Here is a 19,804-nt window from a genome sequence, read left to right as displayed (position 1 = left end):
CTGCCTCAGCCTCCTAAATAGCTGGGACTACAGCGCATGCTACCATGCCCAGTTATCAAATCATACTCTAACATGACAACAGTCTCCAAACAAATATAATCTTCTATTATTATAAACCAAAAGAGTTAAAAATAGCATAGGAAACAGATACTTTGCCCAACCTTACCTCTCCCAACATTCAGCCCTTTACGAGAATTTGTCTACCAAATTTTATCGTACTTGGTGGTTCTTTCAGTCTTAGGACTTGAACAATTCATAGGTTCAATTTTAAGTGGGACAACGCCATTCAACCTTTTAAGCATGATGATTAATGATGATACATATACATATATATATAAATGAAACTATGCATTCAATCAATATAGAAGATGATGACAGTAACAAACTTTTATATATATATATAACGTATTATTTTTTTTTTTTTTTGGTGGTACTGGGAACTGAACCCAGGGCCTTATGCATATGAGGCAAGCACTGTACCAATTCAGCTACATCCCTAGCCCATGTAATGTATTCTTAATCTTTTTCCTGAAGATGACTCTAAAGATCTTTTCTCCCTACACTTTCCCATCTTCCCAATGAAACCTGAGGTCTGAGGAATTCTTAAACAGTTTCATTTCTGCTTAGGCCAGACAGGTGTTAAGTTATAGTTCATCCCAGGTTGGCTTCCAGACTCTGTTTAAATGTTCTCTGAAAACCTCTGGAGGTTTGATGGACTCAAACCTCATAACTAAGATTCTGAACTCACAAAGCTTGAGACACACTGTACCCTTACAGGTGTGTTTATCCAGGATAAACTATATTTAAATAAATTCCTAACACATTCACTTTCTCCTAGCACCTGGTCCTCTCAAACTCAAGTACATCGTTTCTTGCTGTCCCAATAAGCACGATAAAGAAATATGGTGTCCCTCAGGACCACTCTATACAACCCATTAATGTATTTGGGGTTATCTAAATTCTGGCCATAAAAGTTTTATGTAAGAAAGCCAAATTAAAAAAAAAAACATTTAAGTTATCATCATAAGCCATTTCCTCAATTTGTTATGCAGGAATAAAAAAAGATGACAGTAGATTGCTCTGACCCCTGTCATTCATTCCATACCTGATAGGGATCATCAAGTATACAGAATAGTCCATAAAGGTTAGATTTGGAATGGTGAGAGAGTCAATAGTCTTGTAAAACCTGAGGCTAGGAAATTTGACTGTTGTTTTATTTTCTTTTGACCATTACAGACTCAATGCCTAAATATCTAAAGAAAATGCTTAGGGCACTTAGTAAATATTCAATAAGTATTGGTAAGAAGCAACTCAATAACCTAGGCCCAGAAGAAATCCACATCTTGGGGAATTCCAGACAAGATTTCAAAAAGTTAGAAGATAAAATGAGTGCTTATAATAGGACTATAGTGCTTATAATAGGACTAAATACCCCCAATCTTGACAAATGACACTTTGCATTCATTAAGTTCTCAGAGCTAAAAAGGCAAACTCCTCAACTTCTCCCTGGCCCTGCCACACACATACACATAGACACACATACACACACACAGGCCACTAAAAAGTTTTCCTTAAGCCTGGCCCTGAAGGCTTTAATATCAGCAAGAGGTAATCCCATAAGAGAAAACTTTGGTTCAGATACTTTTAGACTGTTCTCTTCCTGTTGTAAACCAAAGTTTCCAGAAAAGAATCTCTTTGTAGAGATCTAAATTCAAAGACCAAGGACAAAGGCAGTCTAAATCTGGAAATAAATGACCACAGACTACACCACAAATCACACCACGAATACTGGATAAATTACACTAAGGCTTGGAAGGACTTATCTAGTCTGGGAACAAATTGACCAAAGACCACAGTCTGTGTCAGTTAGAATCATTCTTCTAAAATGTCTGCTCTTCTCAGACCTAAAACCAAGAAGAGTATCAAATATGCAGATATTTTACTTTACTTTCCATGTCCCTAATCCATGCCACACATCTGACCACATGGTCTACTGTATTACTTACCATAACTCAAATATGCAAGAGTTCTACAACATTGCTAGAAGACTGAAATTAAATGTGTCTTTGGAATCTAAACCCACAATAGGTCTTGGGCAGACATAAGGAAGAAGCAGTGGCCCTTCCGCCCCTAAGCTCAGGTCACCCCAGCCCTACAGGCAGCACAGAGTTAACTACCCACCCGCTCTGAGAAGCACAAAGGTACATCACTGCAACATGCCTAACATTTACATTGCCTCTCTCTGCTCATTAAACAGGTTTTGGTTAAATAATGAACAAACTGTATTACAGACTCCGATGAGAATTCCAAAATTATAAATCAACTGGGAAAGCCCAAAGGGGCAGACAGATAGGGAGGGGGGAGAAGGATAATATTGACTAATATAAAGGGCGCAGCTTGACAGTGGATATTCCTGCCACACCTGATCAAACACACTCCGTGGGGGGAGGGGAAAGAGAGCAAGAGAGGGGAGATGGGACAAGACAGCCTGAAATTTGCATCCGGAAAAGATTAAAACGGATTCTTTGGGGATAGAGAAAATACATAATATATATTACTATAAATGCAAAACTGTACTAAAAGCTAACTCAAATGTCAAAGATTACAGCTTGAATAAATTTAAATATAAAAGCCATGTGCTTCCTTGAGTTAATGAGAGAGACATAAAAGGACAAACTGGGCCAGGAGGCTGAACAGAGCCTTATGCTGCCTTTGCTGGGCAATGGGTTCAAAGCACAGCAGCATATACACTCGAAGCCTTCCCACCGGAGTTCAGACACATGAGAAAGAACTGCAAATCCGTTAATTTTGCAGCCTACTTTTCTGTTTTAAAAATTGAACTATAAAGCTGGGTGTGGTAATGCATGCTTGTAATCCCAGCTACTCATGAGGCTGAGAAAGGAGGAGCAAAGAAGCCCAAAAATTCGAGGTCAGCCTGGACAATATAGTGAAAGACCCTGACTCTTTAAAAAATAAAATAAACTGGGCCTGGGGTTTAAACTCAGTGGTAAAGCACTCCCCCAGAATGTGTGAGTCACTGGGTTCAATCCTTAGTACCACATTAAAAAAAAAAAAAAGAGAGAGAGAGAAATAATAAGTAAAATCATAAAAAAATTTAAAAATAAACTACTATAAAATTTACCCTTATAAATTATACAACTCTATGGCTTTTTGTATATTTACAAAGTTGTACAACCATTACTACTATCTAACTCTAGAATACCAGATTCTAATTCTAATTCTAGTTACTCCAAAAGAATTCTATACCCCTCATAGCACAGACAACCATACATTTGCTTTAACTCTTTCAAAATAACCTCTTAAAAGGATTCATAAGAGAGCTTAAAGACCAAACAAAGGAGAGCAATCCAGTCTTTCTTACCGGTGGTAAGTTACAGTCTTATCCAAAATAATACTTTATACAAACTACTCTTTGACAGCTATTTTCTTCAACTGCAACCTTCTTTTCAGATTTAGTATTAGAATATTCTATTACTCTAAATGGTACAAAACATGAGTTCATCATGCAGTTTGGGCAAATACTGACTGCAAGTATGGTCCATATCTGTGAGAATAATTGATATGGATTTACCAACCTTATTGGAGACAATGAACTTATTTCCTTCACAATCATCAAATAACATACCTGAAAGAGTAGGAAGTACCTAGGTACTTAAAGATCCTCTGACAATGGGGTTAGGGGTGTAACCAGTTGGTAGAGTGCTTGCCCAGCATGCAAAAGGCCCTGAGTTAGATCCCCACACACAGAAGAAAAAAAAAAATTCTCTGATGATTACAAGTAAAGGAAAACGAATCTGATTAACATCCAACGATAGAGTGCTTGTCTTGCAAGCCCAAGGCCCTGGGTTCAATCCCCAGCACCAAAAAAAAAAAAAAAAAAAAAATCCAATGAACCACCTATTTCCAACAATATTTTCACCAATCGAGCCAGCAGATGGCCTAGAAAAATGTGAACAGAAAGGTTTTGCAAAAATGGGACCAAATCCTCTGAGCTTGGTGGTGCACATCAGCAACTCAGGAGGCTGAGACAGGAGAATCTCAAGTTCAAAGCCAACCTCAGTAATGGCGAGGCACTAAGCAACTCAGTGAGACCCTGTCTCTAAATAAAATACAAAATAGGGCTGGGGATGTGGCTCAGTGGTTGAGTGCCCCCCAAAAAACTGACCAAGTCCAAGTCAGTTTCATGAGTTAAACTAGATAGAAGTCCTAGAATTCCTGCCCTCCCTCCTCCAATCTAAGTGGTACACCATAACCAGTCACATAAGACAGACACAATCCCTTCAGTTTATCTCTCCAAGTTCAAAATCATTTCCCAGCCTTCTACCATTAACAAGCTTCCAGGAAAGCTATCCTCCTGACACTGCCAATCAAAAAAATCTGTTTGTTTTTGTAAAAGAAACAAAAAATTGGTCATGGACTGTGGACCACAGGGGCAGCTGACCCATGAACCTGCTCCTGGGAGCCAACACAGTGTGGGGGGTCAGACCCAATCTGAAAACCATGAAATGTTCTATTCGGGGTCTACTCTGTCATTTTCTCAAGTAGGTAATGATGCTAAAACCCGGGAACTAGGGGACAAGGTTGGCAGGCACCATCTCAATATCAATCACAGCTGTTGGCCTTGGAAAACCCTATCATCTTCCTTCTCACACCAGGGGAAAGCTTAGAAACACCCAGTTATGCTCCTAGTACCACTGACAGAACTGGCTCATCAACACATTCTGGTTCACTAGTTCCAAGCAGCAGATAATCTGACAGGATTTCTAACCCAAGAACATAAGAAAATTAGGCAGCAGACTCAACTATAATAGCTTTTAAATAGTGTAGAGACCATGAGCCTTGGATTGCATCACTCACCACAAGTATGGTCACTTATAATAGCAAATTTTTACTATGTATAAGATATTTATCAAGTGATTCCAATTGTATTAAATTGTTTTAACCCCCCTAATAGCTATTGGAAAGATAGCACTCTTAATTCTGACCCACAAAAAAAGATTATAAGTCCCCACTCACTATATTTTTTCTAATTGGGATAATTACATTTTATCTGTAAGATATTTTTAAAAAGTGTGCAAGTTGAATTTTTTAAATAGTCAAGTCACTTACGATACAGGTCATAAAATAAGAACAAGGACCAAGTATTCCCAGTAGCAGCATCAACCCTGATAACTAGCTAATAATCACTTTTTCTATATTTAGTCCTTTTTTTTTTTTTTTTCTTTTTGGTGGTGCTAGGGATTGAACCCAGGGCCTTGTGAATGCTAGGCAGGCACTCCACCAATTGAGCTATACCCCCAGCCTCTATATTTAGTCCTTTTTGACTAACCTTTCCAAAGCTTTTTCTTTCCTTCCTTTTTTGGGGGGGAGGGAGTGGGGGAGTACCAGGGGTTGAACTCAGGAGCACTCAACACTGAAACCACTGAGCCACATCCTCAGCTCTTTTTTATATTTTAGACACAGGGTCTCACTGAGTTGCTTAGCACTTCACTGTTGCTAAAGCTGGCTCCCAAAGCTTTTTCAAGCTTTCAGTGAAATATGTCCTGTACAGAAAACATTTAGGGAAACCATAGATAACTTCAGACCATGTTCAAGAAAGTAAAGGAAATTTTTCTCCAGATCTTCTCCCATGTTTTTTTATGAAAGGAGGAAAAAATGTGTTTATTGTTTGTTTAATTTGTAGAAGCCTAAACACCATTCAGTTACAAGTCTGAGATATGTCAGTAGATAACAGCATTCCAAGGTTACAATGCAAGAGCCCTACATTCAACACCTACCACCATGAAAAATGCATAAGTATTTAAATTTTCCACTTCCTCCCAGATACAAACACAAACACTATAAGGCATTTCATGTACACATTTTCCTCTAATTATAGATAAAGAAAACAATGCAGAACAGGGGAAAGAACATTAAGCCAGGTGTCAGAGGCTTGAATTCTAGTTTAACTCCACTCTTAAGGATTAAATAAATTACTTTAAACCTCTCTGGGCTTCACTTTCTTTTATAAAAAGGGGATATCTGCCATGCCTCCCTCATAGATTTGTGTAAAAGTTCAATAAGAGTAATAAATGGGAAAGTGAATTTGAAAATACTAAACATGTGAATACTACATAATAACATAAAAGTTATTATAATTAGGAAAATAGGAAGAAAACAAAAGGGCAAAAAATTGGGGGAACATAGGAAGACTGAAAGATCCATGAAGGATGAAAGCAATGCAATAAACCAGGGATTGGCAACTACATCCAAGGGCCAAATCTGATTTGCAAGTTTTTTTCTTTTTAAAGAAAAGATATTTCACTCATTCATCTATGTATTACTATGGCTGCTTTTGAGGTACAAAGACAGGTTGAGTAGATGCACAGTTGCATACAACCCACGAAGCCTAAAATATTTACCATATGATCATTTATAAAACAAGTTTTATCTATCCCAGTATAAATAATCTTATGTAGGTGTTGAGACCTACCTGTTATATTGTTTAAAACCTCCTTTAGATGACTGAAACTATGCAGCAGAGGATCCCGTTCTTCATCCTATAGAATACAAAGGTCAAGAAAAAAAAATCATCATTGGGCCAAAGGAAGAAAAATAAAATAAAGGATAAATCACGGGCTCTTTCTCTGAATCCAACCAAAAAATCCAGTAAGTTTTCTTTCTGGAGGAAAAAAAACTTAACCATGGTTTATATTTTCCTATTCCTTAATCTCTTATAGTGAGAAAATTCAATATGTATTTAGGGGATCATGCTTACGCCAGATAGTTTGGAACATTACTAATCTAACTGGCAAACTATAGCCTGCTCTTACTTGGACGTCTGTTAAATCCCCTGTAAGGAGTATCATCACCAAGTCATACTCTATGTATCAATAAGTAAACTAATTTGTATGAATAAGATATCTAATTATAACCCTTGAGAATTAGATTAGGAATCTTTCTAACATTTTTAGACATACTAAAGCAGTCCCAAGTACCAGCTTAAGTCATTTATAAAAATAACTTGAAGAATGGTGTTTACCGTAGAGTCCAAGAGAAAAAAGAGAATCCATAAGTTTGAGGCTGGTTGGAATAAAACAGAGATATCCTTAAAATCAAGAATGACTCTGAACTCCTATTACTTTCACTATGACTAGGAACTTAATTACTTTTTTTTATCTAAGGGCCAGATTCCCCTGCACAAATCAGTAACCAGACTCTGTTGCCCATTCCCCACTTACCAGTGGTGTATGAGTGCTCCATCGGGCGTTTCGTTTGATGGCCCCAACCACAATGTTAATTTCTCCTTGAATGATGTAAATATTCTTATCCACCATCCTGGCAAACCTACCAAGATAGTTAAGAGAAATGTCTGGTTAATATTTGGTTAACCAGCCAGGCATGGTGGTGAGCAGTTACTTTGGAGGCAGAGCAAAGACGTTCAAAACTCTAAGACCAGCCTGAGCAACTTAACCAAATTCTGTCTCAAATAAAATAGAAAGGGCTGGGGATGCAGCTCAGTGGTAAAGCATTTGCCCAGCATGGGTGAGGCCCTGGGTTCAAATCCCAGTTATACAAAAAAAAAAAAATTAGGGATGGGGTTGTGACTTAGAGGTAGAGCGCTCACCTACCACACGTGAAGCACTGGGTTCAATCCTCACTACCACATAAAAATAAAAAGATATTGTGACCACCTATAACTAAAAAATGAAGATTTTAAAAAATTATTTTGGTTACCCAGAGCATATCCATGTATAAATCAGCAACCTTATCTGATTATTAGAAATGTGATTTAACTTTTCAGTACCAAGATTTTCTACCTGTAATACTAAGATAATGAAGTCCATCTTATGGTTTGAATTCAACTACCTGGCTCTCCTAGAGGTCTCTGTAGGTTCAGATATATTTAAGATAAAACCCAAAAGTTTATCAACCTAGAAAATTTCTCAAAGACACTTTAACACTCTCTAGCAAGCATGTCAGATTCTTCAAAGTCAATTGTTGGGGCTGGGGATGTGGCTCAAGCGGTAACGCGCTCGCCTGGCATGCGTGCGGCCCAGGTTCGATCCTCAGCACCACATACAAACAAAGATGTTGTGTCCTCCGAAAACTAAAAAATAAATATTAAAATTCTCTCTCTCTTTCTCTCTCTCTCTCTTTAAAAAAAAAAAAAATAGTCAATTGTTCCCAAAGCTCTATGATGCCTTTAAAGTATGCAGTTGCTAACTTGTTAAAAATAATATTTCAAATATTTTTTGGGGGGAGGGTAACCAAGGACTGAACTCAGGGGTGCTCAACCACTAAGCCACATTCCCAGCCCTATTTTGTATCAGTGAGAAAGGGTCTCACTGAGTTGCTTAGTGCCTCACTGTTGCTGAGGTTGGACAATCAATCCTCCTACCTCAGGCTCCTGAGTTGCTGGGATTATAAGCATATGCTACCACGCCTGGCTTATTTTGTTGTCTTTTTAAAATGTACTCAATAAAGTAATACTGAAGGTTCAGGCTATTAGAATGAAAGTTGTTAAGAAGGATAAATTTGGTTTTGAATTGCTGTTTGTTTGTTGTTTTTTGTTGTTGTTGTTGTTTGGTTTTTTTTTGTTGTTGTTGTTGTTTTTGTGGTGCTGGGGATCAAATCCAGGACCTCATGAATGCGGGCAAGCACTCTACCACTGAGAAAACACTGCCAGTCCTGGAACCACAGAGTACAATGTCAACTTAAAGACTGCATCCATTCTAATAAGTAAGCTCCAGAAAACTGGACAGTGGTAGTGACACAACCTTTAAAAAGTTCTAAGAACTCGGGTTCAGGTACTTAAACAGTAGAAAAGACTGAAAGTAAATGCTTTTAAAAACTGCTTTATATCAATCTCTGAAATGAAGTTGAAATACTATTTCCAAGTACTTCCAACTGAAATACTAAGAGTTTTCTTTGCTGCCTAGAACAATCCTTAGAAAAGATATTTGTTTTCCCATATAAAAATATTAAAAAACAGAATTTCTTCTTAGCATAGAGAAAATTCTAGGAGTTTTTAACACCCAACTTACCACTTTTTGTTATTTAGAAACCCTTCCCAGAAAGACAAAACTTAGTAAAACAGAAAGAAGGGGAAAAGATACAGTTAGACAAACAAGCTCAAGGAAGGTAAAAACAATAAGGCTACTGAGATATGGAAAAAAGAAACTCCACCTACTATGCATAAGGCAACTTTCAGAGTGTAAAGATACAAAAAAAAAAAAGCGGGGCATGTTGGTGCACACCTGTAATCCCAGCAATTTGGGAGGCTGAGATAGGAGGATCAAACACAAGGTGCTAAGCAACTCAGTGATCCCTTTCTCTAAATAAAATCCAAATAGGGCTGAGGATGTGGCTCAGTGGTCGAGTATCCCTGAGTTCAATCCCCGATACCCCCCTTCCAAAAAAAAAGAGTGTAAAGATATAAAGCAAAAAAGATGTGAAGAGTTCAGACATATTGCAAAATGGGAAAAAAATTATATGACTAACTGCATGTTGCTATATATGTAAAAACCAACCAACCTACCATACATAAAATATATTTTTATTTTTAACAATATGTAATACTTAATTTACAGTAAGATAAAAGTAATATAGCTGGGTGTGATGGCACTAGCCAGTAATCCCAGTGGCTCAGGAGGCTGAGGGAGAGGATAGAGAGTTCAGAGCCAGCCTCAGCAACTTAGCCAGGCCCTAAGTAACTCAGTGAGACCATGTCTCTAAATAAAACACAAAAAAAGTTTGGGGATATGGGCTCAGAGATTAAGTGTCCCTGGGTTCAATCCCCGGTACCAAAAAAAAAAAATTTTTTTTAAGAAATATAACAGCCAGAACCCAGGGTTAACTGGACAACTAAAGCTTGTTATCCTTCCTAATCATAGCCTCCTCACTTTTGCCGTAAATCTGATGGTTATTAAATCCTTACAATGCTTTATACTTTTACTTTAGAGATGCATGTCTTTAAACAATATTCTGGATGATTTTATTTATTTTTATTTTTTATTTCTGGTACTGGGGATTGAACCCATGGACAGTTTACCATTGAGTTATATACCAATCCCATTTTACTTTTTTTATTGAGACAAGATCTTGCTAAGTTCTTTAGGTCCTTGCTAAATTGTTGAGGCTGGCCTCAAACTGGTGATCCTCAGCCTCAAACTCTCCAGGTGCTGGAATTATAGTGAGCCACTATGCCCAGCTCTGTATGCTTTTATATTCAACTGATATTGTATATATTCTTTTACAAACCCTTTTCCCTTAAACATTATGTTTCTGTGTCATCCATGTTGATAAGTATAGTTAATATATTTCATACAGGTACATATATAGATATATAAATATGGGATAAAGGGTCTGGGCAGATATACCCAAACTCATAAATCACAGTTATCTCTAGAGAAGGGGTTGTGAAATAAGGGTATACCCAAAGAATATTTTAGCCTTATCTGTAATGTTCTAATTTTACAAGGAAAATACTATATTATCTATGTAACTAAACATTAATAGTGATAAAAGAGATAAAAAAATTTATTTCTATCCCTAAGGCATTTATAAGTTTAGTGGGGTCTGAAAGAAAACTGAGGCATAGCCAAAGAAATAGAGGAAAAAAATGCACCCGAAAAGCAGCTAAATTTGTATGTTTTGTATAAGATGGAGCCTCTAGAAAGTAAAAAGTATGAAAACCACCATATAAAAGAAAAAAAAATTGTGTCCATGCCTACTACATCTTCCCAAATCCACAAAGGAATCCAACACAGACAACATTTATATTAATGACAATTTTTAGAAAGGACTAGGTAAGACCCTAAAGACTATTTGCTTTCCAAACATTCTAGGAACTCAACAATGTTCTCTTCCAAGAATGGTCCATGAAGAGAATGTACAATAATGTTTTCTTCTAAGGAGCAGAAGAACCAAGAAATAAAAGATAAACAAATTTAAAGGATCAGAAGAGAAAAGAAGTCTTTCATAGTATCTCTCCTTCCTTAAATTATGTAGGCAAGATGAATAAGGAAGAGATCTCTGGCACGATTTATAAGAATCTGCTAACACAGGATTGTCTCCAGGGAAAGAAATCCAGTGACTGGAGATTGGTTAACTGAAGACAGGAGTGAGAGGAAGACTGACTTCTCTCTGTATATTCTTTTTGTACCTTTTAATTGTTTTATCACAAACATGTTACCTATTTTTAAATTTTAATTAACTAATTTTTAAAATAAGCTAATAAGTAGATGTATTATCCATTAAGCCAAAGATTAAAAGCAGTAATCAAAGCTAAGTGACATTTACTTCAGTCAATCAGATAATACTTAGTATATGTTAAGCAAACAAGGCAGAGTCATATAGAATTGTCCCTACTCACCCACTAGATATTCCAAAAGGAATTTATAATCTAACTAGCTTTAGGAAATTTTAAAAAACAGACCTATGCATAGTGGCTCACAAAAACATATATCTCCAACAAGAGTGGTATACAGTATTATAGCAATGAAATCAAGAAAATAATTCTGGTGGAATATCACAGAAAGGAAACTAAAAGACAGGATTCAAACAGTCAAAATTATAAGGAAAGAGGGCCAGGCACAGAGGTGCACGCCTGTAATCCCAGTGGCTTGGGAGGCTGAGGCAGGAGAATCGTGAGTTCAAAGCTAGCCTCAGTAAAAGTGAGGCACTAAGCAACTCAGTGAGACCCAGTCTCTAAATATAAAATAGGACTGGGGATATGGCTCAGTGGTCGAGTGCCCCTGAGTTCAATCCCTAGTACCACAAAATGTATGTGTATATATACACACACATATATATATACATACACACACACACGCATACATGCACACGTGCACGTGCACACACATATAGCAGAAATGGTAAAAGTGAAGGCTTATAGTAAGAAAATTCAATATGTATTTAGGAGATCATGCTTATTCCAGATAGTTTGGAACATTACTCCTAGGGGAATAATGGAAGGTAAAGCTGAAAAAGTAAGGGGCATATCATGAAGTATCTTGAATGTATAGTTATTATTCAGTCTATGTTCAAAATATAGACTAAGCAGCCATCACTGTTAAAAAAACATTTGAAGGGCCTAGGAGAGACACCATTAAGAACCGAAATAAGAAAACATAATTTTTCTTTCAAAGAACTAAGAAAAGAGAAAACATTCCCAGCTGAAAGCAACAAAATAACACCACATGGGCTGGGGTTGTGGCTCAGTGGTAGAGTGTTTGTCCAGCATGCATGAAGCACTGAGTTCAACCCTCAGCACCACATAAAAATAAAACAAAGATATTATTATCCACCCAAAACTAAAAAATAAATATAAAAAAATAACACCACAATACAAATTTTAACAAAAGTGCCAATGGGTCTAGTTGAGATCTATGTGCTACTTGGAAGGTTTCCTGGAGGAATAAATTTTGAACTGGAAACCCACCTGAAGGTAATCAACCCAACATGTGATCAAAATTCATTAGGTACCAAAGGCTATCAACATCCTAAGATAGCAAAAACCTAAGCCTAAAAAGCACTGTATAAAGCTGCTTTTCTTAGTAAAAAAAAAAAAAGGAATATCTAGGGAATGAAGAATTATTTTCAAGGACTGAAGATTTGCCTAAAATCTCCTCACCCAGGGAATCTCCTAATGGAAGCCTCCTTCAGGCTTCAAATGGGAAGCTCTGGCTTATTGCCTAGCAGCCAATGGCTGAGAATCCCTCATTACAAAGTCACAAAGGCCTGCAGAGATCTCATATCAGTATGGTAGAATTTAAAGTTTACATCATGTCAAAAATAACATGAGAAGGAATAACCAAATAGAAGCCAAATAATATCCCTAAGCCACTGTCCCATATACTCTGAGCAAAATATGTCCTCTGAAAGCAATGTCTGCTTAAAGCTTGGTCTAAGCATTCCCCTAGTGTTTTGAGGTATCCCAGTTACTCCAGTGGGATTCAAAGAGAAAGAGTCAAAATATCAACTGGAAACTCTTCTCTAAGCAAAAGCAATAGAAACAAAACAATAAATTGGATCCTCACTTTATGAAATACTAATATTTTTCTTCAAATTAATTAGATTTAAACGTGAAAAGCAAAATTTGAAAACACTTGGAATATATAATATTTTTATAAACCCAGCTCAGGGGAGAAGTACCTAGATAGGAAACAAAAAAGTACAACCCTTAAGAAAATGATTAATTCAAACATGTTAAAATAAGGACATTTATGTCAAAAGATACCAGAGAAAAGAGGAAAATGAGCTGGGCACAGTGGTACATGTCTATAATCCAGTGACTTGGGAGGCTGAGGCAGGAGAATCCCAAGTTCAAAGCCGCCCTAAACAACTTAGTAACACCCTGTCTCAAAATAAAAAATAAAATGGGCTGAAAATGTGGCTCAGTGGTTAAGCACCTCTGGGTTCAATCCCTGGTTTAAAAAAAAAAAAAAAAAAAAATTTTTTTTTTTCACTCAATCCCTTGCATGGTCCAGAGAAGCACTAAGTATACAAAACTTATAACTTTTCTTAAGTTGACCAAAAAATTCTCAATAGTTTTGTGCATTACTGAGACTGTCCAAGAATTACTAACTAGTAAACAATTTACTGGGCTCAGGAAATTTACTTGAATGGTGGAGATAAGAGAAAGTCAAACCAGGAAAAAAGCTGGTGCCATGACAAGGCACAACTGGAAAATCCTCCCAAACCTGTTAATCAGGTCAACAGTGTACCTCAGCTCTGCCATGGGTGTGTATGAGTGTGTGTGTGTGTGTGTGTGTGTGTTCTCTCTTCCCCCTCCCTCTCTCTCTCTCTGAGACTATCTCCAGAACTCACTCTCTATCTCAGAACTATATACAATGTTAGCTGCTAGGTCAAAAATTGTCCGTTTTACCAACTTTGACATGAAAAATGAAACACAGATTCTCACTCATCTTTTAACCACTCAAGGACGACAGGTGGTAGAGAAGGACAAAGAATAAAAGTTATTTGTTATGATTATACATAAAGAACTGCAGTGATTTAAGTCTTATAAAGCCTGTCCATCTTCTCTGTCATAGGTCATCATCCAGCGGCCACTGCGTAGAATTCAGAAAACAAACATTTTGTTTACACTGGGGAAGGTTTTTAAAATTTGTAATTAGTTGCTAACAATTAGAAAACACAATAATCTGGATTCCCAGCTTCCTCTGAAAAATAGGAAGATTGGTCATACTGCTCACATTCTCAAAAGTAACAACATGCTGAATAAATAGCAGCTGCCTCCTTTAAATAAGAGCATGAGTTCTCCAGTATACCAAAGTCTCCATTACATCCTAACACATTCCCACCTAACTAACTTAGGTTATTTTATTTTTTAATATTTAGTTTTTAGTTTTAGGTGGACACAATATCTCCACTTTATCTTTATGTGGCGTTGAGGATCAAACCCAGTGCCCCGCGCATGACAGGCGAGTGCGCTACCACTTGAGCCACATCCCCAGCCCCCTTAGGTTATTTATATCACCTGTTTATATGATTTGTTATCATACTATCATAACTACTTATACCATTAGTTATTATGATCAATACTCTTGGGAAAAAAATCATCACTTCCATGATTACTTCCACTACCACTCCAAAGTAACATTATTATATTCCATTTAATTAAACAAGTGCAGTTTACTATACTGAAATATAGAAAAAGAGGAACAGGGGCTGGGGTTATGGCTCAGCAGTAGAGCACTTGCGTAGTGTGTGTGAGGCACTGGGTTCTTTCCCCAGCACCACATAAAACTAAATAAACAAAGATATGTCCATCTACAATAAAAATATTTTTTAATATTTTTTTAGTTGTCAATGGATCTTATTTATTTTTTTAAATATCTTTATTTTGTTTTTATGTGGTGCTGAGAATCGAACCCAGTACCTCACACATGCTAGGCAAGTGCGCTACCACTTGAGCCACATCCCCAGCCCATAAAAATATTTTTTAAAAAAAGAAAAAGAGGAATAATATAAAATTAAATATAAAAAAGATAAAAGAGGAATAATTAAAGCAGCCTATCACATTTATATAGCTCTTCCAGCTGAAGGTAAATGAATCTCTTCTTTCAACTCAACACCTCCAGGACCCCAACAACAGAATCAATCTAAGCAGTCATACTGAACCACAGGGATAGAAAATAATCAATCACTTAGAAGTGGGTAGCATGATCTGTCCAATGATCACCCTGTGTCTCCTCAAAAGAAGGAGTTGTGTCTTCTTCCTCACAAGCTGCCCATAATAGCCAGTCTAAGTACTCTATTAGTGAGGTTATTATTTAGAAGTGTCTGTCATCCTGACTTCTGGAACACTAGAAAGTGATATAATAGTGGAACTCTTGACAACTACAAGCAAAAACTAGGACTGATGCCCAGTTATTGATGTGTCTACAACCTGAGTTCCCACAGTGCCAATTGTCAAGACTGTAGTATATTGTCCAGTTATAGCCACCATTAAAAAGAAACTAAAGTGGGCTGGGGTTGTAGCACAGTGATACAGAACTTGCCTAGCTCATGTGAGGCACTGGGTTTGATTCTCAGCACCACATAAACTTAAATAAAATAAAGCTATTGTGTCCACCTACAACTAAAAATATTAAAAAGGAAAAAAGAAACTCAAGGGCTGGCTGCAGTTGTAGCTCAGTGGTAGAGTGCTTGCCTAGCATGTGTGAGCCACTGGGTTTGATCCTCAGCCCACAACATAAACAAAATAAAGGTATTGTGTCCATCTATAGCTAAAAAAGAAAAAAAGAAATTAAAGGCTTGCTTAGGAAGTGTAAGCCTGGGTTCAACCCCCAGTACTGCACCAAAAAAGAAAAAGAAGCCCAAATACAAGTGTTGAATAAAAGGTAAATTTTTTCATTCATGGATGGGTAGAAATAATTTCTACCTAGAAAAGTATTCAATCAGGGCTGGGGTTGTGGCTCAGTAGTAGAGCACTTGCCTAGCATGTGAGAGGCATCGGGTTCAATTCTCTGCACCACATACAAAAAAAAAAAAAAGGTCCATCAACAACTAATAAAAAAATATTTTTTTAAAGTATTCAATCTAGAAAATCACTTTTTTTTTCCTTCAGTGATGGGAACTAAACTTGAGACCCTGTACAGACTGGACGGATGGATGTTCTACCACTGAGATAAACCCTAGTCCTGAAAATGACTTTTTAAATAAACCAAAAGAAAACTTTGGTGCCTCTAGAGTTATTAGATTGATCACACTACCCATAGACCAGATTGCCTATTATGCAAAGTATATAACTCAGTAGGGCCCAGGTGAGCAAAGCAGACTCATCAAATTTAGGCACTTCCTGGGCTGACTATGTCATTTTCATTTGCCACTTTTGACTACTTTTTTGGAAATTCTACAACTTTGATCAGCAAGTTAAAATATAAATAGTTCTTTATACTATTTCCATCCCACTTATTTTCAAATCAATAAATGTAAACTATAAATGCTATTCTTTCTTCTCCCAACACACACACACACACACACACACACACACACACACTTCAGGAGGACAAAGGGAATTAAGTAGGAGAAATTAAGTTCAATTACTTTATCATCCTAGACAATTTCCTTCCCTTCCTCCTTGTTACTACCTCACCATGCAAAAGTGCAATGTTCCTGACTGCCAGAGACAGCACTAGACCACAAAGCCTAATCACAACCTGATTAGTTTGATGCCTTTAATCAAACTAATCACAGGTACAGATAATAGTTAAGTGCCCACTATCTGATGAAAGGCATTAGGCTGATCCTGAAGTGCTGCACATATATGCTTCTACTTTTAAGAAGTGTATAAACTGAGCATCCCAAAACAGATCTTCCCATTTATATCTTTCAGAGGACCTAAAGTACTGCCTTATATACCTGATATAAAGGCATATAAACTTCTATGTTATGCATTAAGAAATACTATCTACACTATTCCTCATTATAAAGTATTCTTTACCTTTCGTGGACTTTTACAACATAGCAGTTTATCAAAAGTTATCCCTGGGGGCTGGGGTTGTGGCTCTGTGGTAGAGTGCTTCCCTAGAATGTGTGAGGTACTGGGTTCAATCCTCAGCACCACATAAAAATAAATAAAAAATAAAATGCAGGTACTGTGTCCATCCACAACTTAAAAAAAAAAAAAGTCATCGCTGTGCCATAAACTATACTCTTTGGGGTTATGCCCCATCTTTCACTGCTGTCCTGAATCTACCAAAGTAGCCAAACATTTCTCATGACTCTTTTTATCCACTAAAATAAGCCAACAGTACCAAATTTTACCAGTATTCAAATTCCTGTCTGCTCTCGGTTAAATTTAATCATTTTCTTCTGATTAAATATTATCTCCTGTAGGCCAAATGAAGAGAAGACCCGGGGACCCAAAACACACCAGAAGAGAATACCTATAAAAGATTGTATAAAGGAAGAATCAGGCCCAGAAATCCAGTGTTTATATACAGACTCAGAGTGGCGACTGAGCTGCCCTACAGGAGATATAGCCCAGTTGCCCAGGCTGCTTGCCTCAACTCTTCTGACTACCTGAGTCTAGCTAGGTCGCACTGGTTCATCATTCAGGATTAATGAAGAAACTCTGTTGCACTGATGAAGTAGTCACATGTAAGTTGAAACTCTGGGGGCTGGGGTTGTGTGTGGCTCAGTGGTAGAGTGCTTGCCTAGCGTGCACGAGGCGCTGGGTTTGATCCTCAGCACCAAATAAATGTAAAATAAAGATATTGTGTCCACCTAAAACTAAGAAACAAATATTAAAAAAAAAAAAAGAAGTTGAAACTCTGCAAAATCTGGAGAGGCTCTCATATCCAAGTTCTGAAAACTCAACCCTTAAATGTATAAATAATGCTCTTTAGCTTTTACTTTCAGCTTCTGAGGACTGGACTCTTTAGGATGCAGAAGCTCTGGAAAAGAAAAGCTGACGGCTACATTAGGCCTGGGAAAACAAGAACTGAAGGACCCAGAAAGATCACAATTCAGAACTGAAATCGCCCCTCCTGCAGCAGTGCCTGACCTTTGCCCCCTGCAAGCCTCCCAATTCCCTTCCACAACAATCCCTCCCTCGTTTAATTCCTGCGCCCAGAGTCCTTAACCCATCCCGGCTCATCCAATTTAAGGATTTTTCCCCCTTATTCCCTATCGCGATGTCAGGGCGGCCTTCACAACGCTGGAGCTCTAAAAAGAGACTTTGCTGACCTGTCAGCGGATCCAAAATGGCGGGGCCTAGTCCCAGGACCGGCAGCCGCTGCTCATGTCCAACCTTGTCCCGGGAGGAGTCGCTCCCAGAGGCTGTCCCCACTCGGTGGAGGGTGGTAGATGGGAAGGAGCCTGTTTTCTGAAAGTTAAGGCTAAAGTCAAGGTGGGACCGCTCACTTGACCGGAATAAGTCGGCCGGGACTGGCGGAGGAACCGGCTACCTTCCCTGTCAGCTCACTGACGTGGTAACTAGCCTCAGTCTAGCCCGCTGCCTGGTAACTGCGCGAGCCCTGCCGTTTGCAGCCAATCATAGCCTGGCACAGTGAGAAGTGGCGTTCCCGCTATCCAATCGAAGAAAAGAAACTGGCTGCAGGAGGCGGGTAGTGCCTAAAGCGGCGAGATTATAAGGAAAAGAAAAGGGTAGGTAGGAGACAACCAACGGATACGAAGATACTCTGAGTGACAATTATGAAAGCCAATAAAAATAGGGAATTTCTCTGGGCGGTTGGAGAGGTGGAGTTAGGTAGAGTTCGGTTGCAGCGCGCAATTTAGCAGTGGCCGCTTGGCATTATGGGGAGGAAGGTTACGATTTGCTGGAAAGGAGGCGGGGCCCGTTTTGAGAGCTTGAGCGGGCACTCCTGACTCCCCCGGCTGCATCCTGTGAAAGTCATCTGAGCCAATACTATCCTCCTTGAGTGATCACTCCTTTTCGAAGCAGTCTGGGGCCCCTTCATCCTAAGACCAGTCTGGCGACCTCTTCCACACTCTGCCCTCCCCAACCTTCCCCGTCTGCCTGCTCCTTGTGACTTCTCATAGGTGTGTCTGTCCTGTCCCAACTCTGTTTCTGTGTCTTCTGCCCCATTCTTAGCATCCAGAAAAAGAAAATGCGAGATGGCAGAAACCCTGGATATCTCTTACAGAGCAGGAAAATAAGTCCCAGAGTAGAAAACTGGCCCATGTTCACATAGCTAATTAATGGCAGGGAAGAGAGACAAACCCAGGTATCCTCACTACCCTCACTAGTCCAGCACTTTTTCATTGCTCCTTGCTACCTCTTATGCCTTAGTCTATTTGGCTGTAACTCTGAGCTCTCTCATATCAAACAATGGACACACCTCATCAAACAGGGTAAAAAGCTAATCACACAGGTTAGTCCACATCACCACTGACAAGTTTTCCTTTCCTGTTAGTCTTAGAAATGCTAAAAGGGCTGAGGGCTGGGTGCCCACCCATTTTTTCATTCTGCTGCCATGGCTAGCTGCCACAGCCCCTCCACAAAAGATGACAGAGGTTGCTAAGATATTTAGAATTGTCTAGAAGTGAGTGAGTATGGGAAGAGAACAAAGGATGGGTTTTCTTCTTGCAGATTGAATGGTGGAATTCCTAGTCAGCTTGCTGAATAGAACCTAGGTGTCCCTGCAGTCTTGGACAGGCTTCTGGGAGGCAGTGAAAAAAAGATGCCAACTCTCTCTACACTTCCTCCCACTTATGGATAATTCAAGTTCAGGGAAGCTCTATACCTAACCCTACAGAAATGTGGCCTCAAAACCAGGCATTCAAATACTATCCATTATTGTGATCTTCT

At 38.4% G+C, this 19,804-nt stretch overlaps 1 protein-coding gene across 7 annotated transcripts in view; it reads right to left on the bottom strand.

The window, feature by feature from the left end:
• Window positions 1-18,480, bottom strand: part of Gbf1 (golgi brefeldin A resistant guanine nucleotide exchange factor 1) — a 130,577-nt gene extending 112,097 nt beyond the window's left edge. For 6 of the 7 annotated variants that reach the window (XM_058581259.1, XM_058581261.1, XM_058581263.1 and 3 more), the window contains exons 1-3: window positions 18,220-18,480; window positions 7,242-7,347; window positions 6,494-6,560 (exon numbers count right to left, since the gene is read on the bottom strand). In XM_058581259.1, the coding sequence (XP_058437242.1) occupies window positions 6,494-6,560; window positions 7,242-7,337 (163 nt within the window). In that variant the 5' untranslated portion in view covers window positions 7,338-7,347; window positions 18,220-18,480. The remainder of the gene's footprint in view (window positions 1-6,493; window positions 6,561-7,241; window positions 7,348-18,219) is intronic. The other variant, XM_046450077.2, reaches the window with a different exon arrangement.
• Between the last annotated feature and the right edge of the window lie 1,324 nt (window positions 18,481-19,804).

Source organism: Marmota monax, unplaced genomic scaffold (genome assembly GCF_021218885.2).
Source record: "Marmota monax isolate L192 unplaced genomic scaffold, Marmota_monax_Labrador192_F-V1.1 WCK01_AAM20220418_F8-fsc00004, whole genome shotgun sequence".
Classification (NCBI taxonomy): domain Eukaryota; kingdom Metazoa; phylum Chordata; class Mammalia; order Rodentia; family Sciuridae; genus Marmota; species Marmota monax.
This window is presented reverse-complemented; position numbering and strand designations above follow the sequence as displayed.